Source organism: Cyprinodon variegatus, unplaced genomic scaffold (assembly GCF_000732505.1).
Source record: "Cyprinodon variegatus isolate N-32 unplaced genomic scaffold, C_variegatus-1.0 Scaffold655, whole genome shotgun sequence".
Lineage (NCBI taxonomy): Eukaryota > Metazoa > Chordata > Actinopteri > Cyprinodontiformes > Cyprinodontidae > Cyprinodon > Cyprinodon variegatus.
Genome location: NW_015151108.1, coordinates 160,855 through 179,510, shown reverse-complemented (window position 1 = coordinate 179,510; position 18,656 = coordinate 160,855). Strand labels below are relative to the sequence as shown.

General features: G+C 37.8%; 1 protein-coding gene across 2 annotated transcripts in view; it reads right to left on the bottom strand.

Annotated features, from left to right (window-relative positions):
* ppp1r37 (protein phosphatase 1 regulatory subunit 37) overlaps positions 1 to 18,656 on the bottom strand; it is a 47,180-nt gene that overhangs the window by 11,152 nt on the left and 17,372 nt on the right. For both annotated transcript variants that reach the window (XM_015393739.1, XM_015393740.1), the window contains exons 2-6: positions 15,080 to 15,177; positions 7,844 to 7,889; positions 5,585 to 5,685; positions 2,481 to 2,600; positions 66 to 216 (exon numbers count right to left, since the gene is read on the bottom strand). In XM_015393739.1, coding sequence (XP_015249225.1) covers positions 66 to 216; positions 2,481 to 2,600; positions 5,585 to 5,685; positions 7,844 to 7,889; positions 15,080 to 15,177 — 516 coding nt within the window. The remainder of the gene's footprint in view (positions 1 to 65; positions 217 to 2,480; positions 2,601 to 5,584; positions 5,686 to 7,843; positions 7,890 to 15,079; positions 15,178 to 18,656) is intronic.

Genomic DNA, 18,656 nt, shown 5'->3' with positions numbered 1-18,656 from the left:
AAGGATCACATTTCAGTTAATTCGGAGAGGACAAAAAGAAGCTCCCAGTGCTCTGTCCGTCTTACCTAGTAACATGAGCGGCCTGCCCGACAAACCAGCATTCTCCAGGTGGAGGACCACCAAGCTGCCACTGATCCGGAGCGCTCGGGCAACAAAAGGAGCCGAGTGGTCCAGCAGAGGAGTGTTACGGGCATCCAGGTACTGAAGAGAGCTCGTCTGAGGAGGAAATGATAACAGAGGCATTGCTAGGCGGATAAACTATATACATGACAGTCTTCTCTACTGCAGTAACTGATATTACAAACCTTCACATCTCCAGCGGATACAGAGAAATTCTCCTTTTCTTAACAATATAAAAAAAAAAATCCTACGTATCCTTTTTATATAAAACTAATTTATGTTGTTTCCCATTTAATCCAAGGTTTAGTCTCAAACATGGATTCATGCAAAACGATTTCCCCCATTAGTTGATTAATATCTATGAAATAAGAGCGTATGTGTGGAGTCTTTAGCCATTTCATCATTAATAATCTGAAATCCAACACGTCGCCATCATCCTACTAAAGTTGTGATTACAAACACCATTATATGTCTACATCACATATCATTAATGCTGAACAAGAGTGGGGGGTTTTAGACAGTGTCATAAATATTTGAATAAAGAAAAACTTGATCGGTCCTGTAGAAAAAGAATGTACTCTTAGTTTTTATTATTTTATGAAAGCTAAGATAAATATTGGACACTAGTAGTTGCATATGAATTGCGAAACGTTAGACTGTGTTTACTGGTTATATAAAAAAAATCATGTATTTTATTTGCAAAGCCTGCAAAAGGATTTATCATAGGCATTGGACTTCTTATGTGATTATTGGAAAGAGGGGTATAGTACAGTACTAGAAGTTAAGAAACTTGTACAAGTAAAATTTTTTCCCTAACAAATAAAGCTAACATACAGTGAGGCAAGGAAGCATTTAGTCAACCAATAATTATTGTCCTACTTTGGAAGGCCACAGAGGTTTGTAATTGTCATTACAAGTACAGTTCAACTCTGAGGGACAAAATTAGAAAAAAAAAAAAAAAGACTGCTGCTCTGGGTCCCTGAGCAAGACCCTTAACCACTACACTGCTCCACAGGCGCCGCAAATGGCAGCCCACAGCTCCCCAAGCGGATGGGTTAAATGCAGAGAGCAAATTTTGTTGCGCTGTACTTGTGAGAGTGTAATGACAATAAAACGCAGGGGGGAAAAAAGGAAATGACAGTTTAGGATTGTTTTTAGAGAATTTGTTTGTAAATAACAGTGGAGAAAATGTATTTGGTCATCTACAGACAAGCAAGATGTCTGCCTCTCACAGACCTGTTATTTTTTAAGAGGCTGCGTCACCTGTTTGAAGTCTGTTCAGAGCCTTTAACAGACAGACTGCAAACTCTACCATAACTAAAACCAAGTGTCTGTGAAAAGACACCAGGAAGACAATTGTAGACCTGCACCAGACTGGGAAGACTGAATCTACAATAGGTGAGCAGATTGGAGTGAAGAAATCAACTGTAGGAGTAATGGGAAGAAAACAGAAGACACCTAAGACCATTTACAATCTCCTTCAATCTGGAGCCCCAACGCAAGATCTCATCTGTCGGAGTCAAAATAATGACGACAACAGCAGGCCAAATTACAGAAGTACACAGAGGGACCTGATGAATGATCTGTAGGGAGCTGGGACCAAAGGAACAACGGCTGCCATCAATAACACACTACGCACAGAGGGACCTAAATTATGTATTGCCAGGCGTGTCCTCCTCCTTAAACCAGCAGATGTCCATCTGAGGTTTACGCAGAGAGCATATAGATGATCCACAACAAGATCTGGAAAATATGTGGTTCGATAAAACCAAAGCAGAATTTTTGGCACAAATTAAACTCTTTGTGTTTGGAAGAGGGAAGAATACTTGAGTTGAATCCCAAGAACACCAAACCTATTGGGCTGCATGGTGGTGGAAACATCATGCTTTGGGGCTGTTTATCTGCAAAAGGGACATCAAAACTGAACAGCGTTAAAGCAAGAATGAAGGGGATCGTGTATTAGATTTTACGCAAAATCCTTCTTCCAGAGAATTGAAGATATAACATGGCTGCTTCTTCCAGCATCACAATGATCCAAAACACACTGCTTAAGAAACCAAGAACAGCTCCATAAAAATCAATTCAAGCTCTTGGAGTGGCTCCGGTTACCAAACCTCAACCCCAGGGAAAATTTGTGGATATCTGATTAGAGGAATTGGCCAAAATACCAGCTACAGTGGGAGCAAACCTGGTGAGGGTTTGTAAAGGTAAAATACGTGAGGTCACAAGATAAAAATCAGAAAACCCAGATGTTTACATTCATCTTAAATATATTCCTTTGTAAATATAGTGCATGTAAGGATATACAAATGTATTTATCTCATTATCAATGAGTCCGTGGATAGCAAAAACAATCTCACCTTTCTCATCATGTGAGCAGCGGCCTGCCATCCTCGCGTGCCGATATGCTTGTTGAAGGAGATGTTGAGATGTGTGGCTGATTCATAATATTCAATCATGTCAAATAGAGCTGAAGCACCCTGAGAACAATAAATGCAAAGAAATAAAAAACAGTCAAAGAAAATATTTAATAGGTTTCAAGTAGTTTATAACACCAAACGTCTTTATACAAGCTAAATGAGATTTCTAACAGTTCCCTTGTACAGGTGATAAATTAAAGGTGTGTAATCTCTTTAAAAGTGTTAGGGTTTTCTTTGCTATGGGCTGGTTTTATTGACCATGATATAACAGAAACAAAAAATCCTCAATTCAAAGTAGTTGAAGATTAATCAAAATATGTCTCTAACAGATATTTCCTCATATTAAAGAAAAAAAAGTACTCTGAGAGAGCAAACCTTAACCAAGTAGCTAATTTCCCCTGAAATATTATAACTTTCAACTTAAGCTGATACCTGTATTAACAGTAGCTTTCAAACAAAAAATCCTGGATCCAGATGGTGATCCTGATCATCACCAAACTGTAACCATTTGTTGCCAGAATATGCACCTTCTCTGAAAATGTATGTAGGTCCATAACTTTTTTTATTATTTTGAAAACAGACAAAAAAAAAAAAGCAAATAAAAACATCAATTCCTTTCAGAAGGTATTTAAATGATTTGCTATATTATTCAGATTCACCTAAAATCTTAGTATGTTAATAAGAAATAAAACACTAATGTGAAATTTGTTTCGCTTTTTATGCAGAAACATATAACGCTCCCCAAGGGGATGGGTTAAATACAGAGTGAATTTCGTTGCTCTGTACTTGTGACAGTGTAATGACAATAAAAAAGCAGGGGGAAAAAGGAAACTGCATTCTTATTTAAAAGAAAAAAACACACAATTTAATAGCAAAAGACCATTAAGTTTCATCTTAAGCAGTCTGACCTGCAGCTTCACATACTATGTAACTTGCAGCTTGCTTAGTAGAGATAGCAGTTTAATTATAATGATACCAAATTATGCTCCCCTAACTTTTATCAAAATAAATATACCCTAAAAAGTGCATCAAAGTACATACTGTAGTATTTATTAACTTGATGGATTTAATAGATAGGGGTAAAATAACCTCTGATCTATGGGTGCACAGAATGATCAATGGTTGTCCAAAAAAGTGAGACACATCCACAAATCCTATCTACTGCCTAAAAGGTTTTAAAAACACTCATCCAATTTTGAAAAAACTTTATATTTTGAGAGCACTGACTTATTTGCAGTCAAGACACGTTTGTAGTAGTTTAAGAGTAATTTTCAATGTTGTTCAATAAAAGAAGACATACCGGTAGCTTTAAAGGTATATTGTGACCTTGTAACACCTTAGTGCTTTTTAGTTAAGAAAATATGGATTATCAGTTGGAAAAATACAATCTGTTCACCCCTTATCCGATGCTTTAGAAATGTGCCCTGATTGATGCTTCCTAACAAATCTTTTATTTAAGCTTAATTAGTAACCGATCCAAAAACTGGCAGCTTCATTTCAAGTTTCAACATCGGTTAGGATAAAATTAAGATTTCTGTTAACTTTTGTGTAATGTTATTATTTGTCCTTTCAATTAAATATTAGCAAAGCTTAAGAAAATGAAGTGTGCGCTGTATTTACTGCAGAGGATGAATAAGCTGGAAAATGCATAATGTTTCCCAACCTTTTGCCTTTTGGTGTGTGTGTTTATACTAGGAGACATGGTTGAGTATACACATGTGTTTATCTACAGGGTGGGGGAAGATGAGTCACATCTAGTCTAATAAAAACCACCGTGTGATCACACTCCTCATGCCTGCTTCTCCACATGTCTTAAAGCATCTCCCCCAAACTTCTTTCATCCTCCCAAAACCCTCCCAGTTTGAAGCCACTGTGCAGATACGTCCCTCTGCCAAACTAAACCATCCTCTTTATATCTCTCTGCCATTTCAGAAAAAAATCAATCCCTTCTCTCAATACATGATTTAATCCCATTCCTTAACAAAATGAGCTAAACCAGCAGTTCCTTTCCTGTAATTTTCCTTTTCATAGATCATTTTATCAGAGCCCAAAAGCGAGACATTTGGCTACAGTGACTAAGTTAATGACTCACAGATACTCTTTCTATAAATGCGAAGTTGTTCTTTTGGGATGCTGTGAAGGTTGAATCTTAACATGTTAAAAAGAAGCATAAGCAGTGTAATTCGATACTAAATTAAACAAGCATCTGTGAGCTTAATGACAGCTCTTTAGGTATGAACTCTATTAAAAATGTGTAACTTTTAAGGGGCCGCCTGGAGATCAATATATATTTTTAAGGAAACAATTCAGATTTCCAGAAGAACAGTGAATCTTGTCTCTAGATCATATAGAAAAAAATCCTAAAAAGTTTTTTTTTTTTTTTTTATCTGCCAATGTCCCATCAGGCTGGGTTCACCGTACCCTGGATGAGGGAGAGGGATATTTTTACAGTGACTTTAGCTTAGCCAAGAATGAAAAGCTACCATCACATGCATTCAGTGTAATGACAATAAAATGCAGAGGGAAAAAAAAAGGAAATGACAGACAAAAACCCAAGCTGATAAAACCCAATCAAGTTACTCCGCATAATAAATGAAAAAGATAGAAAGGAACTATGCCGGCAAATATGCTTGTGTGCATTTTATTTAAAGTTCCTCCCAGATTTTTAATTGAAACCTAAAGACACAAAGTGCATAAATATCACAACTGATCAGTTTAATTGATTTTGGGTAATAGTATATCAACCCATCGCATCACGGGAACTTGATGCTTTAGTCCAAGTGACTGACTTTAGTAATTAGTAATTACTATACAGTAAAAGGTAGAATGACAGGATCTGTTCTCAGTCCTCCACGCCGCAGCACAGACCATCAGTCAATGTTTTTAGCTCAAACATTTATAGTGTACAAAGATCAACATCTGGGATAGTCAGACCAAACCATGAAAAACATTATAAAACCTACTAGATTGTAAAATTGGAAAGGAAAACAGACTGAATGTGGAAAATAGCATTAAAAAGACAAGTGTGGCTTTATCCATCTTACATCTTCATCCAGGTTGGTCTGCTCCAGGTCTATCACTTTAAACTGGACTCTCTTCAAAATCTCCTCCAGAGACTCACATGCTTTGTAGTCCAGCTTCTCACCTGATGACGACACATAAGGAAGAATTGGATTGCAGAACACTTAATCTAGGTTAAGTCACTGTGAAATTTACAACCTTTTAGATTAATGCTACGTTCAGACCTAAAGCAGCAGAGGCAGGAGGAGCAGCTAGTTTATATGCAAAGTCAATGGTTAACTGGCATCAAGGCGCAGCAAAACGTGCCGCAGCGCGTTTTGGGCAGCAGGAGCAGCTCGTCTGAGCAGCGTGTCGTGAGCTTCTGAGCATCTGACACGCTGCAAATGTAGCTGCTGCTGGAGTTGGAAAAATTGAACGTTTGCTGCTCGACGTGCCACATCAACCAATCAGAGAAGCTGATCTGGGAGCTGGCAGGGAGAGAGACACATCACCGCTGATATAGATCACTATGATCACTTCACTGAAACAGTTTATTAATGCCGAAATTACCATAAAATGCCGAAATCTGCCTGCAAAACATGTTCACCTTAATTATCCTGTTGCCTGCAGTTTGGATTACGTACATGAAAAACGCCTTCCAGCCGTCATGGCAAACCGTGAAGAAAGAAGCTGAAGCTGCTGTTGAATGGGATTCGTACTGACAGCGCACCGCCGGTATGTAGGGGTCTGAGCGGCTCCGATAGCGAAATAATATTTAAAGGCAGGATGGTAATCTGGATGAACTGACTGCACAGATTAAGATTACAGGTGGAATTTATCACTAAAAAACATATTAAAACTACTTTTTACCCACTGATCACAGCATATATAGCTGCCATTGTTACAGGCAAAGAAAAGATAGAGTAGCTCCGCCCAAAGCGCATCAGACCCACTTTTTCTACCGCGCAGCCAGAGCAGCAAAGCTGCTTCAGCCGCACGTCAGTACTAAACTTGTACAAGCATCAAAAATGAAGCAGCACGCGCGTTTTTGCTGCTCTTGCTGCTTGCAGTGTGAATGTAGCATTAGATGTTTTAGATTATTCCAGGTTAACAATAAAGTATAACTGGGAATAAAAAATATAACATTGGGACTTTTATGATTACAGAATCTAGAAGGCTGCAAAGAAGTAAGTCTGTCAGAGGAAGGTCAGTAGAACGATAATTAAGCGGTCGCAAAAATCAAACACCTGATCATCATCAAACATAAAGACACCAGACAAAGTACAAGCTGATAAAAATGGTCCATTGTGTTAAAGATGTAACTGAATGAGGACAGTTTTTTCAGGACGAGTCAGGTGTTTAACAAAGTTGATGGAAGAACAGAGATTAAAAGGCATTTATAAGAGTACTCGATTTTCTACAGTTGTATCTGCAGTTCATTTGGGCTCAAAGAGAGCAAAACTTTCAACCGACATCAGAAAGGCTACATGGGGAACAGCAAAGTTGTTCTAAATTGATGCTTTCAATGTGTCTACTGTCAGTTACGGAACATTCAGGGAGACCAAGACTGTTTTAAAAATGCTCATTACAAATATAGGATAATAATGACATAAAAAATCCCTCAAATGCATATTCATTATATTGTTGTAGAAAAATCTTATTGAAACAGTTAAACAGTGGCTGGTCTAGTGTGGCTTTACCCCTGATAAAAAAAAAAAATCATCAACACTAAGCATAGAAAGGCAATAAAAACATTTCCAGTGCCATTTATTTGTTCATTTTTTAAATAAATCTGTTCAAGAGTAATTGGAATAATAATGATATCTGTTATTGTCAGTTCAAATAAATATCAGAAAGTGTATTTCTGCCCAAAATCCTTTTGGTGCATCTCTAGTTTCTGCACATTTTCTCTGAAAGGTTATTGCAGCCATTTCCATCTGGCCAAACAATATGGGGCCCATCGTCGCTCATGGATAGAAAACATTCAACATAGTTTCTAGTTAATCCCACAGTGGCTGTCCCAGCAGGTTCACTTTAAGTTCAAACTGTGAAGACATTGCACAAGAACACAAAAGGCAGATCTCAGACTGCAAGTCTGAGGGTAAAATAGAGACGTTCATGATGGGAAAACTAGTGCAATGTAAAAACCTCATCCTGCTTTAACCGCTACAGTTAGGCTAAGCATGAACCACTGCCTTTAAACCTCAATGAATTGAAACAAAACAACACATTTCCTCCACTTATAATCATTGAGAGAGTAATTAGCTCAACACGCTGTGTAATGTGCATTTCTTTGTGCTTACCTTTCAGATCCAAGCACTCGTTTCGCTGAGTCAGGTCTTTCAGTTCCTACAGAAACAAAAAGGAACATGGTCAGAACCTGTTAAATGTATCCTTTAGCCTGCTAAAGCAGACTTTGCTTTTCACATGATGAAAGTTTGACGTCATGCAAGAAGAAATTCAATCAAATCGACAAAAGCAATGCATCATAGTTCTTAGACAATCAAAGATAAACCAGTGGTGCAATCTTTAGGTCAAGGCAGCCAAGTCCCAGTGAAAGAAGTTTAGAAGGAACAGCGAATCACATGCGGAGCTAGGCCATTCCTGCTGTCCAGTACAGGTGGGATACTAAGACAAGTTTTCAGATTATGTTAATTATTCTCTCCATTCTGTGCAGTGTTCTAATGTATCTACTATTCTACTGTAAAAGTAGTAGAGAGCACAAAAAAAAAGAATGAAATTAACACTTTATTGGCAACATTAAACTTACAAGCCTCTCATTGTTTATTGTAAGAAAACCTAATAAAGTGCGTAGGATGATTTTTGTCATAACTTGCGTCAGCTGCAGTGCTGGATGGTTTTGACAGGGCTTAAAGACTCATTAAAGGGGAACAAGACCAACATGAATGTAAGAGTGAAACTAGACTTAAACCAACAGAGTTGCTGTAAAACCATCAGAACAGGAGTCTGAAATCTGCAGCTCAAGAACTATGCAGGGCTCTTTGCTCCCTACACAGCGGCTCTAACAAAACTGGGCAGAAAATGTTATTTACAAAGGCAACAGAACAAAGCTTTTCAAAGTAATTTAAAGTTTTTGTTTTAGCTCTATCAATCATACTTATGGTGGTTCACTCTGCCTGCCTCATTCTACAAAATAAAAATAAAAAAATAATTTTTTTTTCCCTTTTCAAAGGCTTATTTTTTTAATTATAAAAATACAATAATAAGTCATTTAATTCCCTGGGCTTCATATTAATAAATCCTTTATTGTGGCTCTTAAATCTTATTTATTAGCTGTGATGGTAAAGAATCTCTTAATGTTTGGGATAGAAGCTGCTCCTGGGATGTATTTTAAGTCATTACATTGTGTGACAGTAAAAATGGCAACATTAAAGTAAAACTAAGCACAGTATAAAAAAAAACAACCAAAAAACAAAATTTACTTTAAGCCCCGACTGATGCACCGTGTATTTCTTTAGAAGCATACATTATTATACATTTTGATCTTTATCCTCACTCAAAGAAAATATAACATGTCACATCAAAATGAGGCTATATAGTGGGAAAAGTCGTGATGCCTACTGTACATTTACCAGTTATGAGGAAAAACACACCGTTTACTTTCTGGCATGTATGCTTACTGATAGATTTAACACCTCTAGGTTGATTGAATGTAATGTGATGCAAATAATGTAAATCCCTTTATTGTCCCACAATGGGGAAACTTGTCCTCTGCATTTTGACCCATCCCCTTGGGGATTAGTGGGCTGCCATTGTTTGGCGCCCAGGGAGCAGTCAGGAGTTAAGGGTTTTGCTCAGGAACCCAGAGTGGAGGCTGTGGGGATCGAACCTGGTACAAGCACACTGCTCTAACCACTAGGCCAACACTCGAACGCTCCATTTAAAGTCTCAGATTAGCTTGCAGGCTAACAATTGAACCAAACAACCCACTCATCGGTTTCCATTTGCATGTTTCCAAGCAATACAAGGCCTTGTCTATATAAAGACTCAAACTCACTGCGGATCCAGACATTTGAATTGAGAAAGCTTCCTGGAGAGGTAGCTAAACGTCTTCAAATCTTGGAAACTAAGTCCAGTGGATTTTTTAAACCTTTTACGGAAAGCTTGCAATGATCAGTCCACACACTGCACACTGTCATATGGATTTTATCCTTCTTAAAGGGTGAGCAGATTTAATCCGGCAGCGCAGAAATCAAACCAAATTGATGCTAAACGCAAGGCAAGGAACAGCATTGTCAGTGGTGTGCTGCCTGCACCTCAGCTGAGCTCTGATGTCGCACAATATAAGCATCTAAAGGGTTTTAGCCTCAGTGTTGGAAAAGCAAAATAAAGTTAAGTCTTTGAATTCACATATCTATAGTTCACTTTGGTCCCAGTCTGTAAAAGGACTCAGCATCAGCATTGATCGAAAGGTGGTACTGAAGCTCTTGCCGTGCTGATACATCCAACCAGCACATACAAAAACACACAGTGTACTGCTCTCAAAACTATGCACCAGCAAATCCCAGTCTCTTGATTATTGCCCTGTCCATTCAGAATGAACTCCATAACCCCTTTCCCACTGCTGTGCCTGAATGTGATGAGTTCATGGCCTCTTGCATGACTCAACTGGTTCCAAACTCACAACGTTATTCGGAAAATACCCCATCTGCAAAGCAGAGCCATCGTTACACCAACAAAATGATATGAAATAACTTATATAATAGGGTATGTGTAACACAAGTAGTTTCTGGTGACCTTTGAAGTCATTGAAGAGAGGGAGATTGACATATCAGGTGATTTTCCTGCCTAGCAACCAGAATATTGGTGCATGTTGGGAACAATGACCAGAGCTGAGAAAAATTTCTCCCTGTAAGCTTTCCTAGACCCTAAAATAGAGCGCGACACATCACGGATCCCTTCATGAGAGCGGGTGCTGTGGGTGAACTTACAAAGAGCAACATTTTCTGTCCATTGTCATTAGTCTTCATTGCTACACTATATGCAGAGTTCCTCCTAGAGGTCGACCAATACAATTTTTATTTTAAGGCAGAAGCCGATACAGACATCAGTCTAATTGATCTCAGATATGTTCTGGCATTTTTTTGGGAATGATTCCTAAAGCCAACATTGCTTTTTCCTCCTCAAATTACATAATAAATTGACATATTGATAACAAATGTTAAACAAGTCTCAATTAAAAAAATAGATAAAAAAATAAAATCGTGTAATAAATCAAAACATTAATAATGGAGAGAGCAGCAAAGTTCGAAAAAAAATGAATGCACAAATAATCTGGCCAAATCATACACCTGTTGGCAAATGCGGACAAAAAGAATACCAAAAACAAACAGTACAAGCCAAAAATTATTAACAGCCCTATTAATCTAAACCATTTGTCTATCTTTGGTTCCTACATATTTGTAAGGCTGAAAATAATTTTTTCACAGTTAATGACAATTCATATTTCAATATTTTTATATGTTATTTTTTTCTTTTGGAAATTAAAAACACAAAAATAATTTCAGAAACTTTTCAACTTTTAGGAACCCAGCATATATGGTATCTTAGTTTAAAATGGATAAAGGTGCAGAACATTAATTGGTCTTTTATTTGAAAGTAGTGCCTTTCACAAAGTACATTTCTATGTCATCTAAAACTGTTTTAGGTAATAAGAAAGGGGAGTTTTTAACATGGAATATGAACAGCTGCAGGTTAATGAGACAAAACTTATGTGTCCCAAACACTTATCACTCTCAATCATGCCATATTTGCCATTTAACAGAGGAGCCTAAATGTTTACTCCATTAGTTTTAAACACTGAAGAGTTATTTTGGGATCTGCAATATCAGAGACACCTAAAAATGTACCCGTCAATAAACCTCCCAACCTTTTAATAAACAAGGACTTAATGCAGATTTAATGTTGCATCTCATTAACCAACATTTGCTGGTTATAAATAGCAGCAGTATTTACAGAGGACAAATGCCTGCACACACATTTAAAAACCAGTAAAACCTTTGCTGCAAATGGAAAAGGAAATTGGGAGAAATGTGACACAAGGCCTCCAAGGCCTCAAATTTTAAGACCCCTGTGGGAGTAACTGTACAGCAGACATTCAACAGGCAGATACTAAACACACAGTCTCATATAAACAAGCACACACACTGGTGGTCATATGGAAAATCACCTGTAACACAACTGGCAGTAATTCAGTAGGACTAAATAAAGAAAGCATTTAGAGGGAAAAAGAAAACAGTAAATAGCCGAGCAGCTTTCGCCAACTCCCTCTCATTGGCCAGCTATGCTTATAAGCCTGGTCACAGCAAAGATGACCAAGCAGAAATAGATAACTTGTACACTGGACAAACTTTGTCGTAATGCAGTGAAAAAAAATTACTAAATAATGGTCAAAATCTGAAACAGCCTGGCAATTCTTGCTGAATTAGATGTAAACACTCTCTCTAGTGTTTGGCCAAAATATGGCTGTAGATGGTAACTGCAAATAAGTAAAGTTGGTTTAGAATTTTTACTTTTCCAAAGTAATTTAGTTGGATACTTTGGATCTGAATAACCATGTCAATGGATTTATTCAATCACATCAGTTCCCATCTTTCCTACTTTAACTTACGTCTTGTCAGACTGTGACCACCCCAATGGTGCAGGGATGCATAATTAATTTCTACTGATTGTTTTGCCTCTTTAGAGCATGCACTGTAAAACCCTTTACTGTTTTGCTTTATGGGTTTTTTAACATCCATAGCTAAAAGCTTTTGAATGTCGGTGTTAAATCAGAAAAATACCCAGATGAAAATTTGAACATTGCGACAAGATCACCACTTGACTAGTCAGCTGAGAGTTAGGGATATCATCTCAGCCGCTTGTGGATATTCACATTACTGTACCAAGCTGCTATTATATAAAAGGAAAAAAATCACATGGGTATTTTGCTAGAGAACATTTAAAAACTGCAGGGCTACCTTGCAGATTTCTAAGTTACTTGTCAAATTTCTACCATCACGAGGCATTACTCCTAACAGGACAGTAATATAAACTAAAATAGTTGAAGAACAGAGCGGGGGGGGGGAAAAAAACATAGGAAAACATTTTTCCCCTTGTGCTATATATTCCCAATTTCCTCTCCTTGTCTGTTACAAAAACATGTCTGACACCCAGAGGAAACGACTCCCAAATGAGGAAACTCCAACTATAGTAATAGAAATGAAGCATGTGCGTCAATTCACACACAAAGGCAAAAGATCTGCAGAACAATACAAACAAACAATGTAGAGGCTTCCTCGGAAAAGGGTGAAGAACTAGGGGTTTAGATGTCATGTCGGAAGCTTGCAACCAAGAAACTAAAAAAAGAAACAAAGAAAGCAAAAAAAACAAAACAAAAAAAACAAGAACAAAACCTTTGGTTCTGGCCACAGTATTTTTTGACCCCTTAAATATCGCATACAGTACTCTTCAGTCTCATGTTATTACACATGAAGGTGATTATAACAGTTATCTTTGAAAACTCAAACCAACAGTGGATCAAACTGACACCTATTAGGGTTACAGTTCTTATTTCTAAAGAAACAGGAAACAAAACAACCTGAGCTTCCCATCACAAATCAGATGCAATCAAGGAAAAACTAATTCTGATCTGGCATGAATCTTTAAAAAAACATGTGACTGAACGATGCCAGGGTGTAATGGGTGTGTTGGCAGAAGATAAACGAGTCAGGAGAATCAGGCACAAATGTTAGTCCTACAAGGGGCACTGTGTGATCTTCTGGGGTCTGATCCAGGTAATAAGATTTTAAGGATGGTGCTCAGGGTTTTGTAATCCCAGCTGCGTGCTATGACAGCACACAAGGTCGGTGAATCAACTTGTATGATGTGAAACAATAGAGCTACCTGTAATGCATAAATCTTGGTTGAGTTTATTACCAAGTAAAGCATTTCTGCTTGTGACGGCAAAAATAACTATGCAGCAGACCCCTACTACTTCAAACTAAATTCATTTTGTAAATACATACCGGTACTACTAAAGTAATTCTATTTATTTTTTTTCTCTAAATAATATTTTAATATATCATTTTGAATTTATTTAAATCAGGCATCCCCAAAGTCGGTCCTCAAGGGCCGCTGTCCTGCAGGTTTTAGAGGTTTCCCTGCTTTAGCACAGCTGATTATGATGATTGCAGTAGAGCAAAAGCCTGTTAATCAACTATCAATTAAAATCAGCTGTGCTGGAGCAGAGAAACATCTAAAACCTGCAGGACAGCGGCCCTCGAGGACCGACTTTGGGGATGCCTGATTTAAATCTTTTAATGAGACATTTAATGGTACACTTACAATTTAAAATATATATCAGGTACAAAATTAAATGTTAAATCTAATTATTTCATAGTACATTTATCTATTTCATGGGACATTCCCATTTGTGTATTTAATAATATATATTACATCACAATGTTTGGGAATACCTGATCTTAATAGCCTGGGTGCCAGTCCGAACTTAGTCCCGCCCACAAGGTTTGAGTTCGGGGAAGTTCGGTCTGGCTCTGCTCCATAGTAGCGCGAGTATTAAAGCCCACTGTCAGGCGATCCAATCAAATTGTCAGGGCGGGCTTTATACGATGATGGACAGATGATCAAGAGTAACGTTATCAACCACGTGACCAAAGCGCGCTTGGGTGACAACAATAATGGCTGCCGCTGGAGAGTTGAGGTGAGTAGATTCTGCTATTAGGTCTGTTCTAGAAGATATCGACAGCAAATTCATTTTAAAAGAGGAACAGAGAAACGCGATCAAGTCTCATCTTCTTATTCTAGGCGTGAAACTGCACGCTTTGATTTTTGTGGACAACAACTATGCCTCGCTTAACATACGTCACGCACTCAGTTGCTCTTATTGGTTGTAGGTCTATCCAATTGAGTACAGAGGCAATTTTTTTTCCTGGTTCGTTCAAAACACGCCCCATAATCACAGCTCTATGGAGCAGTATCAGACTCATATTCTGACTAGAATTGAGTCGGACTACGTCAGGCTATGATCTTAATGCTGTAATGAATGAATAACCCTGTTAATGGCTTCAGAATTAAACTTCAAAAGGCGAGATTAAAATCTGTAAAATAGCTGCGGGGTGCAACAATCAGATATCTGGCACAACGGCAGTCATGCTGCATCTTCTGATACGGTTTGATCTTTGTAAAAAAAACCTCCAAATCTGCTGTTGGGAGGCCAAAGAGTCCCTCACGATGAAATATTTCATGAATGACAAGTGAAAAATGGGAACCCAGCGTGGAGTGAAAACATCTTAAACAGCTTACAAAAATTAAATATTAGAGCTCATTATGTTTTTAGGGGGAAAAAAAATATCGCTGCATAAATGAGTAAAAAACAGGGTGAATTAAGCCAAAATAAGAGGAAGTTTAAGAAGCTCCAGGCTTTATTATTTTCTATCAAAAACAACAAATAATTCTACAAAGTCTAGGACATAAAAAACAAGCAAATTGTAGCTAAACACCCATGTGTCGACTCTTACCTGTATTTGTTTGAGCACTTTGGAGATAGGTTTACAGTTGAGTTTCTGACAGGCCTGCTTATAGGAGGAGATGATCTCCTCAACCGTCACATTCTGAGCTGCAAAACACAAGAAAAAGGCGAAAAAGGTTAAACACACAGGGAGATAAATGGCTGCATTGTCTGTGCAGATTTCAGTGTTTAAAAGCTTTAAAAGCACATGGCTTCCTGAAGGTTTGAAGCACATTTGAATGCTCTTCTACATCTTGCAGCAACGTTAAATTCTGTTTTCAACATACAAGTGAAACAGAAACAAGGCAGTGCAAACTGCTTGCTGGCAGATGGAGTTATATCATTAGGGTTAACCAGGACCTATTAATTTTCTGAGCCTTCCAATTACTTACTGGTCACACTCTGCTATAAAGCTGCAATCCCAGTACATATAACTGGTAACTAGTTTCCAATTTCTTTTAGAAAAGTGATAACATATTAAGGAAAAACAAAACAAAAAAGAATCAAAATCTTAAGAGCATTGAACACATCCTACTGCTTATCTTTCCTCAACAACTCACGAGTATTCCTGGATGGCTCAAACTTCTTAAAATTTGAGTGTTAGACTGGAACACAATCAAAATACTTTAACATATTGTGACCTGTTTGCCTCTCAGCCTGAGGGAGCACTCTCCTGACACAACGGATCAGAAAATATCACCCCCCCTTCAGGGTGCCCCTACTTAAGTCAGCAAAAAGGAGGTATTGTTCTTGGTTTTTGCGTGGGTTAAGTGCAGTTGCCATCCCAGACTGTTGCAGAGGCTAACTCCAGTCAGATGACTGGGCAACATTTAAAGCCCCTGTTCTGGCTGAGAGGGTCTGCTGATGGATGGAGTGAGGCTATCGTGCAGTGAGGGCCATGAAAGCCAGTACATTTACACATACCCTTAAAGAAAAAAAGCCTTTTGATTTGGATACTATATTTTCTGTTTCTATGAGATCTGCTCACCTATCACTGCACTAACAAATGAGAACGACTATGTTTGCACCCCGTCTCTTTTGCTGCGGTCAGCAATTTGATTTCACAGAGGTGAGAAACGTGTCTCCTTCACTGTTTAGCTGCATCCATCACTGATATCCTTTCTCTCCTGCAGTTATTCTTATTCTTATTATCAGCCTCTACTTCGGTTGAAAATGACTTCTGGACACAAATGCTGCCGTCCATTATGTCTACGATACAAGACCTACATTTGTATGCCTGTTTTTACAATTATTCAAACAATATATCATAATAATTGGTCTGAATAAAAAACCTATTTTGATTGCAGAATTTTTCCAAATGGACAAGAGTATCCGCACTGCTGAATCTGGAACAGAGGATATGCTATTTCAGTTTGATTCAGTAGTGTTGGAGCACCCGATGTTAGCATTAAAAACACGTTTTCAAGACTTGTGTCCTGTCTCAACATTTTTAGTTGAATTCCTCTCTGGGTTTATGTTTTCGAAACCATCGGAGTCATCAGGGGTGACATTCTTTTCAAATTTTAACTGCAATGAAGACTATAATTCTGGAAACTTTGAAGAATTCCTGTTTTTTAATAAATTGGCAATGGATAATCCAGGCCAAGACAGTAAAGAGTCTGTACAAAGATTCCAACCATGGTTCCAAACATTTGCATTTACCGTCCTAAACAGACTGGGTGCTAATGAACTGGTTAAGTTAAATAAAAAAATTAAAAAAAAAGAAGAAAATTAAAAAGAAAAGCGAACAGGATGCAGGAAAACTAGACAGGGTTTGCATTTTCTGGACGGGGATTTTCCCCATCAGATCATGACTACAGCAATGTTGTGTACGAAATGGTCTAGGCCTTGAGTCACCTCTCAAGTTAAGTATTCTTGAATACATCACTCGTATTAAGCCCTCCTCAACACTACGTCCTATAACCCCATTTTTATTGTAAATGCAGCAGTACACTTTCAGCTATGTGCATTTCAAGACCAAGTTCAACTTTACAAAAGTTCAAATTATAAAGCAGAAAGAAATGTGAACAACAACCATAATGATGCCTCTGTCCCATTTCAATGGCTGTGGATAAGCTTAGCATTTTTGCTTACTATGGCTGGAAGGAGCGAACATGCTACAAATGGCTAAAGCTGCAATAGATGGTGAAACTTGGTCTACATGGTAAAATAAACAGCAAACACATTATTGCAAGAAGGAAAACACAAAAAAAACAAAACTCAAATCCGAGTACATATTCACAAAACTTTGAGTGTCATCTATGTGGCCTCTGATGAACTATAAACTGACCCTCCAATCGGTTTACTTTAGCCAATTTATAAAAGACAAGATTTCTAGATTTGTAAACTAGACTTTTATTTGTTAAAAGCAAAAAAAACTTCCCATTCCATAGTTTTTTCAGGGTGCACAATTATGAACTGCTTAAAGTTGGTCTGTTGCCAAAAATCTCAATAAAATATGTACTTTTATCTGTGAGACACAAGAATCTAAATGGTCAAATAGTTATGAGAATCCTGGATTACTAGAGTACACAAGAGGATTACTTATTCAGAGCAACACGTGTGTATTATATAATATAGTTTTCCTATTTCTTAATCGTGGCAGTTGCGTTCTGCACAAATGGACGTTTCAGCGAGATGTGTTTTTATATTACCAGATTAATGCTGCTCTGCATTTTAACCTTTGAAGTATATCTATTCTGAGCTTTGCAGACTCACTTAATGGTTTTGAGACTGTAAAAGCAGTTTGTTGAATTTGTTCAGTACAGTTTGTGCGTTCCAGCGAACAAAGTGTCCTTGGAAAAGTGTTATTGTGGAGAGTCACTGTGGAGCAAGTGTGTGAGTAAACATTTCCTGAGATGAGGTGGGTTTCGGGATAGGGAGGGTCTAAGGGTCTACTTTCACGCAGCTTAACTGAAGACGGATAGGAGGCATTTAGAGTGATATTTCAGCTTCAATATAAAATCGCATATTGCTGCCATACTATAAAAAGGGTAAAAATGATACTTTGACCATTTTAGCAAATGTCTTGTTAGTTGAAAGTCCAAGTTGAGAAACAGTGGCACAGACTGAAGTCAGATAATGCCTAGAGAGTGCAAAAGCAGTAAAGCCTGAGCTATAGCTGCTGTCTGCATTTCAGCTTGCTCTGGCTTTGTTTTATTGCTCTCTGCTCAGAGCTGCTGCTACATGCATAAAGGGGAGTGGTGATGAGGAGGCATGCAGCGAGGGCAGGAAGGTGAAGTTGCTGGACAAAGTTAATGTCTTGGAAAAACTACCAAAAACACAATATTGTGCAGAATATGATGGCTTAAATGATGCAACAGTAATTAATAGGTAGTACAGAGTTTCAGGAAATACACTATACACCTGAAAGCAGGAGCAAAAAAACAAACAAACACGGGCAAGAAAGCACAAGGAGCACAGGAAGCCGAATCCAGATGTAGAAAGGAAACATGTTGAAAGACATAAAAGACAGCACCGGTCTTTTTTAATGACTATTGGGGAACATTGCAGTGCAGTTTAAACTACTTGCCCTTTTGAGAAAGGTTTTTATCTTAAATCAAAAAAAAAAAAAAAAAAAAAAAAAA